Below are 9,561 nucleotides of genomic sequence, written 5' to 3'. Positions count from 1 at the left end.
TCTGCTTTTTAATGTTAATTAGAAATAAAAAAAGAGTCCTGCAATTTTTCTTATATATTATTTTAGAATTAAAATAGGTAAAAACTATAAAAATGGCTATTCAATATAGATATCTGCATTATTTGAATTTCAATTTTTTTTTATCTATTTGTCTACGATATTGACAAGTGTTGGAAATGTCTGCTAGGTCAAAAAATTGTTCGCTCAAAAACCAAGATTTGAATAACTCAGATTTTGTCTACACGTATTTTGGAAAGATTGATAACTGGTTGTCATAATACAGTGCTCATAATAGTGCAAAATCAAATTTATTGCATTTACTTTTAAATTGAACGGAGTTAAATACTGCGCAACATATTTAATTATTGTTATTGCATACGTAAAAATGATAAACGCAGTTTATTAAACTTACACTGCGATGGTTTCATTACCACAATTATATAACATTTTGATCGATAATTGGTATTCTACAACATGCCAAAAATTATTGCGTTTTAGTAACTTTGTACGTGTTTTCTTAAATACTTCACTTGCCATGCCCACAATATTATAGCGGATTAATTGCCTTGCTCTGTTATAGTAGACCTGCAGTCCCCGTTGGTAAATCAGGACTCTTTCCATTGAGCGTCTTGAGGCAAGCTGTAGCCTATTTGCTGACGAGCTTTCTGCAGTATCTCAGCAATATAAAGGGTAGCCTCGTGTGAAACCGCTGGTGATTGCTTGAGTCCTGTCAACACAACACAATTTAACTCTTAGCTTGCTAGTCACACAATCCAGACTCGTAAAGCAGGGCTTTCGTATTGTTGTCGTTACATAGCATTTAGGAAAAGTTGCGATCGACATCAGATAATGATAGGTGAGGCCAAAACATCCAACAAACTGATGTTTTACCGCACTTATTAGCACTTAAACCGGCTACTGTGTTTAGGACAAGGCAGTGGTGACTAAACTTGCAACTGAATGAGCGGCGAACAATAAGGACGTAAAACACATTGTCTTTATTATATGTAAAACGTTATCTAAATTCTAAACTTCTAAGAAATTTTCTAAGAATTAGCAGAAAGCGGATTGTAATTAAATTGCAATCAAACCACGTTCATGTTGTGCGTGACTGCGCAAACGTTCAAGCATATCTTTCTCTTTAGGCGAAAAATTTCGCATCCAAGTTTTGAAAAATACACTCATGCAAGCAACATCTTTCGAGCTTGAGAAACAAATCGCTCATTTGCTTTGATAACCGTTTTCTAACGGATCGAAACTATATGTAACCTAAGAATATTATTAAGGCAAACCCAAAAGGCTTGGATTTTATCACGATTTTATCATGTCACCTTTTTACACTAAAGAATGGCTACAATAACATTATGAGAAATAAACACAGTCAAGTTACTTTCAATTAACGTGGTCAGTTAGTTTTAACGAATTACGTGCAATCTACAGTGTAGCTCTTTGTCCAACTTTGTTGTAAAATTTTGTAAGAGCCTCTTCATGCTAGGGTAGAGCAACATGTCCCTGTCAATAACTAATAAAACCCTGTTGGTATAACCAGTGGTATCGATGATATAGATATTGCCACCATATACTATTTAACGTTAACAATTTACAGTTTGCTGCCTCATCAGCGTCGAAATTGGTACTGCGCATGCGCACACGTCGGACTTTTACCTAGTCTTACTCGAGTCCCGAGTCTGACGCCATGTGGTATTGATGTAACAGTTGCACTTTGTTAAGGTGATATAACGTACACGTTGAATCATTTGGCGTTCCTTGAAAATCATCCAGCGTGCCAGGGGTTTCCGACCCCTGGACTGTAGGCCCACCATGTCGTTAAACCCTTTGTCTAGACGTAATGGCGATAATATTGATAAGGCCCAAATGGATCTACATATGTTGCTAGAAGTTTATATATGTGTCTGAACTTTAGCCCTCTGACAAAAAAGCAGTGCTGGACTACTCACCTAAATGCTTGTGAAGGCGGGAAAAACATTTTTGCAGCGAATCCTGCGTGCAGCCATTTGGTTGTAGATAGTACAGGGAAATTCGCAATCATTTTTACTATTTGAAAAAGGCCACTCACTCCCTTCTTGGCGATGTAATGTTAAAAAGAGTGTATTACAGAGTTTTTGACCATGCGAAATTGTAGCTTATTGTGAGATAGCTAAATAACGTTGTACTAAATGATAAGTTTTTGCAAATACTGCCCGTGTACCTAAAAAGACGAGCAGGCTACCTAAATATATTAATTGGATACATAAAGAATAATTTAAATTTCCCCTATTGCCCTACACTAATAAGGTTAATCAGAGATGCCAAACAAGTGCTAAAGAAAAACTGATGGAAGGTGTATTAGGAATTTTGGTTTCAAGCTGTGATGTATTTTTAACTTACGGCAAGCAATTTCGTAGTGCAATGTCGAATCACAAACAACAAACATAAAAGGCTATTCGAGTTATACTTGGATTGATTCACATCGCGAGAATTAGGCTATGTCATACGCACTGATTATATGGCAGTGCTCCGCAAACTTTTTTACATGGGATAATATCTAAACCAGTCGAAGGGCAATTCAATTGACCATGGTTATAATGATAGCTATCGCAAAATTATTCTCTTTAAGCATATCCCAAGACAGGAGTCGGCAACCTACGGCCCACCAACGTAATTCATCTGGCCCGCCGCCTCTTTGACAAACTAGGCGCGACTTCATTTCAAATACTTTGTGACCATTTTAACTTCGCAAGTGCGAGTTCTATTACACTTTCCATTTCTATTATGGCGGATTATGTGTGGATTTCAATTTTAAACCACACAAACTCTTTTTTCGCGCTTGGCGCCAACAAAGTACTGCCTCTTTGAATGTAATCAAACACGTCTTTAAGTGCACAAAAAATCCGAGGCCCGTTGTTTTAACATTTTAATGACACAATTCTGTCTTAAGACAATCCTGTCTTAAGACCACGTGTTTAGTGTGTGCACACTGCTCGGCGCAGATGTTGCGCTAATCGTGGAATAATAACACCTGGGAAAAACGATTTTCGTTTAGTATTGCAGGTAGCGAACCACGTGCTTGTAATTTAACGTGATAGCTTACATTGAACTTAGGAAACTGCGCTGCTAATAGTACAAACACGATTCTACCAAAATCCACCACACATATATTACCGTCTTGGTTGAGTTTTTCGCCCGAAGTTAACGATTGCACACTAAGCGGTTTCGACGCACGTGTTGGCTTTGCGTCTGACGTAAATTATGTGTCTGATTATTTTTTTACTACGTCATTATGCATTATGGTCATACGGAAAATAGGGGAATTCCCCCAGTTGAAATTTTTTGTCAGTATTTATAGCAACATAGCAAAACTTGCGGAGAAAATGACACATACCTCCTAGAATACAGCTTCTCACAGTTGATGCTTCATATTGAAGACCCTGACAGTTTGTGAAGTGAAACGAGCCTTTAGTTGGTAAGTCGGGAAGCTTAAAGGCAAATTCTTCAGATTTTTCGTTTTGCAGATGAAGGGTCATCTTTACTGGACACCACATCGGATCATGTATCTGTAATAATTAACATACTGAGAGCTAAAGTGACTGGCGGTTTAGAAACCCTGTAGAATATGTAATACAATCATAAGAATCTATAAAACCAAATATACTCCACAATGGCTTTCATAAATGAGAAAAACAATTGCATACATTTCATTCAATAGGCCAATTGTAATGCACATTAGGTAAATAAATATTTCACAAAACTACTATATTAATTGGTCTCTTGTGTAGGCATTGGCGAGTTACAAGGGGTTTTTTTGGTCTTTTTCTCATTTGTGGGGCGCTGAACGCACATAAGGGAGCGTTACGTAAATGCACTTTCTGCAAAATTTTATCAGTACACTTAAAAATAGAAGTTACCAGTACTGTTACATGTAACATTTAAGCTTGTCATGTTTTATATTGTTTACCGGTGCTGCTAAAAAGTCATTTTGAGTACCAGTCAAGTTACAAAAATGGCTAAAGTGTAAGTCCACCCTCCATCAAAATGGGTAATTGGACGTAGCCTAGAGCCCTGGACAATATCATGCAAGCTTGTACCTTTGGCTTAAAATAAGGCATTTTGAAGAATATTATAGCTACAGAATTAAAATCTTACATCCAAACAGTAAAATCTATATTTGTGCAAAAACTCCAGGACAATGAAAGAAGTACAATAGTTTTTAATGTACGAACAACTGCAATTAATCTCATCATGAGGCAAATAATAACAAATTCCTTTTGGATAAAAAATCTCTAAAAAAATATTGTACTGATGTTAATATGAAATTAGTAGAATGTCTTAACTTGCTGTGTTTTTGCTTACTTCTTTTTTATTACATTTTGTATAATCGGACATATACAAAAAACAAACGCATGACAGAAACCATCCCATTGGCATTGGGTTCCTGCTGAACTTATTTAACACTAGGTGTGCAACCCTTTTTTACTGGCGATTGAAATGTGTTTTTTAGGTACAACATTTATTTAATATAAATACATATATAATCATAAATATGCATTTTGTTTTTTAATACCATATTATGCGAAAATTAATAATAAGTTTCAGTTTACACCAATTTTACATTTTTTTCCCTACAATTTTATTTATTTTCATATAATAATGAAATTTTTAATTGGGTAATATCTAGTAAAAAAGTTTACCAAGAAGTAAAACTATTTTTTTTTAATTAGTAAACAAAATTACCCTAACATATCCTTTGGTACCACACACAAGAGCTTCCCTGGGCATATGACTGCGTAGGGTAGTATTTAGAACAGCAGTCCTGTTGTTGCTGTATTGCAATACTATGTTGGCTTCTGCATCAACGCCAGTCTACGAAACACAATAAAATGCTTTAATAAAATCAACTAAATAGTTCATTGCTGAAAAGCAAACAATATAACAATATAAAACCAGTATTTTAACAAACCTAAATAACTTACAATCATAAAGCACTTCAAAACTTTAATGGGAAAAGTTTTTCAAAATTACCCCGAGAAAAGGTTTTTAAACTTCCCCAAAGCAGAAGTTGGTAAAATTGGTTTCCAAACTGAAGTTTAGAGCTACATTATTATAAATGTGTTCATAATATATACTGCAGTAATATTACCTCCAACAAACACCCGCTTGTTGTTTGGCTTAATGGCTTTTCATCATTGTAGATAAACTGAGCAAGCTGGACTGGATAAATACCTATACAAAACTTGAATATTGATAGAAAAATGCATCAGTTTTCCAAATATATACTAATACATGTAATTTTCAGTACCAAGGTCCAGTAGTGCACCACCTGCTGCTTCCTTTTCACGGACTCTTGGAACTGGTGTTTCAAAATAAGCACCAAAAGAAGCCCAAACATAACGCACTTCACCCAGTATGCCATCATTAATCATTTCTTTTAGTTTGATATACAGTGGGAATGTTCTGCTCCAAATAGCCTGTATATATATAAATGCATAAAATAAAAATTAAAAAAATATAATTATACATTAAAAGTAAAGAGCCATTATACAAACTGACATCCAGTTTCTTTCACATCTGTATTAGCATTAGTTGTAACAATATGATAAATGGTGGTTTACATACCTCCATAAGAAAAAGGTTTTTTGATTTGGCCAAATCTAGCAATGATTTTGTTTCACCAACATTGACACACAATGGTTTTTCACAAAGCAAATTCTTTCCATTTTCAAGAAACATTTTACTAATAGCATAGTGAGAAGTGTTAAATGTACCAACATACACCACATCTGAAAAGACAAAATGTATATACCAGAGAGTGCTGGGTACCAGTAATACCATACAATTATCCGCCTTTGATTAGAGATATTCAAAGTAAAATATTGGATCCTTAGAAGTGAATCTAAATTAAATTTGAAACAATTTTGAGGTTTATATTGGGCAATTCGAATCAATATAATGTTTTGTCAATAAAATATACCTTATTTTTAAGTGTCAATCAAAAGTTATAAGGCAAGCAATCAAAGTGTAATGCCAGGTGCAGATATTCACAATTTCCTCATGGGCGTTGAAAGGCAAAAGTAACATTCTATAGTATAACGTTAAAAGTCTGCTATGGGGTTACTTCAAGGTCAACCTTAGGCCAATATTTAGCAAGGTTACACCACAGCATAATTGTCAAGTAATTTTTATGCATTACCAGAAATAGTAAGTTCTATTCTTTGCAGCATAATGCTTAACTGTTTTAACAGATCAGTTTGTAGTAGCAAAACTAAAAGACAGTAATATTGTCTTAATAAACAACTAAATTAGTGAAGAGCTCATTGTGTTGCACTGCTCTTACAATGTGGGCAAAAAATTAAGTTTGGGCAACAACCTGATGACCTGTTGCTTTGTTTTGTGTAGATATGCATAAGGTAAACAATTCTTAAAATGGTAGTTTTAAATAATGGTAATTATTTGAAATTTAATTTTATTAATGTTCCAACTACAATATAACTAAGTTAGCACATAGTTTTGCAATTCATTTCTGTGCTTTGAACATCTCTAATTTTGATACATGTTGTTGAACTTGATAATTAATTGCAAAGCCAAAAAGGTTAAGTAGATTAACATCAACTTGATTAAGACACAATTCAAGCTTCATGTTAAGTTAATGTGTCTTAATCAAGATGATGTCGATCTACTCGACCTTTTTGGCTTTGCAATTCATTATCAAGCTACATTACAGATCCATGCATTGTGTACCCAAATTTGTTGAACTTAACTGCAATAAAAAATTTATGTTTAAACTTTACGGTTGTAATGCTTGCTGAAGATTAATTTCATTAAGCTCAAAATAGTTTAGTTAAATTGTGTTTATACTTTCATTTATCAGTTATCAAGTTGACAACGTTTGACAACAATTTTTGGCAAAAAATTTGTCCCAGTCCGCAATTGACAATATTTACACTTTCAAGTCGTTTCGACCCTTAATTTAAAATCTTTGGTGCCCCATGATTTACATATTTAAATAATTTTTTTCGAAAAGAACCATTGGATTATTATATAATACTAAATAACGGTTCAATAAAAACATAACTACTATATATTTACCAATGGAATTGTCTTTTGCTAGCTCTTCATAACTCCCATAAGCTTTTGGAATGTCATGACTTTTTGCAAATTCTTCTGCCCGTTTCAAATTGCTTGCAGCAATGGCACCAATCTAACAAAAAAAATTAAATTTATTTCTCCTTTTACACAAAAAAATCACCAAAATCTTACTGCAATTTTACGAATGTTTTTAATAGCTTGCAATATATTTCATTTGCTTTTTTTATCTCAAGACTTGGGATTTTTTATCTGAACTAGATTTGAAAAAATAGTTAAAGTAAAAAAAAAGTGAAACCATTTGCAGTACAACTAATTGAGAAGAAATTGCTATACAATTCTACATGAATCATTAATGTTGGTATTTTTGGGGCAGCGTAATAATATAAACAATATTTATCTGTATTGGCTTAATAAGAAAATTTTTATTTATTTCTGTTTAAATGGCCTAATAATTCACAGTAATTCAATGTGGAATTTGGTCTAAAGTTGTACATAAAACAGACAATATTTTTTTAGACATACACTTTTTGAGATGAAATGTCACTTTGGAAATAAAAGTTTTAATGAGGCAAAGGTTGATGAAAATAATTCACATAAAATAAGTTTAATTTAGACCCAACAGCAAGATGGATTAATGGTAGAAACATGCAAAATTAAATGTTGGATTTTATGGAGCAATTCTCAATCTGCAGTTTTTCTTTGTAGTTCAGTGTGGTATGTGTTCAGAATTTGTATAGGTAATAGGCTGAAAAGCTCTGCTTGCAAATTATGACAATAATGTTTATTGTTTAACCAGTTTACCATATAAAAACTCATTTTAGGCTTTTATAATACTTGTAACCTTATCTAATATTATTATCGTTGATATGGTGTAAGTCAAAAGTTATGGCAAACTACCAACATGTCTTTGGCCATTTTCCTTTTCTCCTTTAAAATGAGTTACAATCTGCAGTAAAAGTGCATTAGCCTAGAACTAAATATAATTATTCCACGAGTTATTGCTCAAGTCAACATGTGAACATTGTAAAGTATGACACCAAGCCTAATTGTCAACAACAAAATTAAAGAAATATTGAATAGTACATTCCTTCTTTTATGATCTGTCTTGTACAAGATGTGAATTGCAACAAAAACAAACAAAAATGTATGTAAACAATTCAGATTAACCAAATCGGAAATTATTATTTTTAAAGTTAAATACCAACTCAGTCGGTTTGGCCATAACCTTTTGTCTATACACTAAGGTTTACGACTATTTAGGGTATACAACTTAAAATTGCCTTAGCTTCGATTTCTTAAAAACTACTAAGTCACCTATTTATACACACCTTGTGTTCTTCTTTTGATAAAGCATTTAAAGCAACAACAAAGTCATTGGAAATTTTTCCGGCAGCACAAATTCCCCAATTAATAGTTTTTCCACCCATTATATTTTTCCTTTATAATATAAAAATAATATTAATTATTAACCTTGTTAACTAAAGTGTAACCTGGCAATGAGCGATGCAATGTCTTGTGTTTACAGAACTATTTAAGCATTACAAAAAATATGTAGGTTAGGATTTACTTATAATAGCTCCTGGCAAACATTTATGTAATACCACAACATTTATACCCTACAAAACTTGCTTATATTCGCGTAGGGTGTTACAGAAAAGCTTAGCAGAGAACCAATGAAGTTTAAGATTTAGGGTATTACCCCGATAAAGAAAATGGAGGAAAAAAACGTAACACGACTTGTTTTATTTGCACGAAACTGATAATCCGAGACTAATCACAAAATGGGTTAACAAGTACTATTAGCCCTGCTAATACGTCAATGTTTTTGCTGTGTGTTTCCATCAAACTGTCAACATACTGACAGACGCGCAAATAAGTTGTTTCGTTTTTAACGCATATGGAAACAAGAAATTACTTATGAATTATTTCCTGATGTGGACCGTATAATCGCATATATATATAAGGTTAGCCAAAAAAATTCATTGGCTAACATAATTATCAGCACGGCGAGTAGGTAAACTGAGATTCGCGGCAGTTATTGAATTTGAGCTAAGGAAGGTCCAAAACAATGTAAACAGCTCATTTCTTACGAAATTAAAAATCATGTTTCCCAAGGGCGAGAAAATAATGTCAAAACGAAACGTTGGTTATGGTGGAAATATTTAATTGTATGCTCCCTACTGAGCCATGAAATTTCATTGGTCAATACTGTGATCAGTCCTACTAAAGTAAACGTTGCCCTTGTAAGTTTAAATTTATTTCTCTCTCAAATAAACGTCTGAAACGATTCTTTTAATCAACCTTACAGAATATATCTTCTGAGTGCAATTAAAATGAAATTGATCGCGAATCCCCCGCATTTCTCACGGGTTTGCGTACATTGTCTAAACAACAAAAATGCAACGTTTTCTTAAATCAGCATGAAGTATTTTGATTATTTTTTTGCGATTTTGCAACGTATATCACTTTTTTCAGTTA

At 33.3% G+C, this 9,561-nt stretch overlaps 1 protein-coding gene across 1 annotated transcript; it reads right to left on the bottom strand.

The window, feature by feature from the left end:
* Positions 1-291: 291 nt before the first annotated feature.
* On the bottom strand, positions 292-8,567 carry LOC146160487 (trans-1,2-dihydrobenzene-1,2-diol dehydrogenase-like). The gene is made up of 8 exons (XM_083384506.1): positions 8,412-8,567; positions 7,084-7,195; positions 5,614-5,777; positions 5,297-5,465; positions 5,138-5,220; positions 4,732-4,860; positions 3,383-3,554; positions 292-727 (listed from the first exon to the last, which is right to left on the bottom strand). The coding sequence occupies exons 1-8, from the start codon at positions 8,508-8,510 to the stop codon at positions 606-608; spliced, it is 1,050 nt and encodes a 349-aa protein (XP_083240632.1). The 5' UTR covers positions 8,511-8,567; the 3' UTR covers positions 292-605.
* Between the last annotated feature and the right edge of the window lie 994 nt (positions 8,568-9,561).

The sequence above is a fragment of the Ascidiella aspersa genome, chromosome 3, assembly GCF_963924565.1.
Source record: "Ascidiella aspersa chromosome 3, kaAscAspe10.2, whole genome shotgun sequence".
In the NCBI taxonomy this organism is placed as follows: Eukaryota; Metazoa; Chordata; class Ascidiacea; order Phlebobranchia; family Ascidiidae; genus Ascidiella; species Ascidiella aspersa.
The sequence above is the reverse complement of the archived record's forward strand: the minus strand, read 5'-3'. Positions and strand labels throughout refer to the sequence as shown.

Bases quoted from the DNA above. Each gene is read 5' to 3' on its own strand.
- LOC146160487 (XM_083384506.1), bottom strand. From the start codon at position 8,510: ATGGGTGGAAAAACTATTAATTGGGGAATTTGTGCTGCCGGAAAAATT. The intron at 4,861-5,137 runs GTAATATTACTG...TGTGTTTCGTAG, and splicing joins CAAGCGGGTGTTTGTTGGAG to ACTGGCGTTGATGCAGAAGC. The intron at 728-3,382 runs GTATGTGTCATT...TTGTGTTGACAG, and splicing joins GAGAAGCTGTATTCTAGGAG to GACTCAAGCAATCACCAGCG.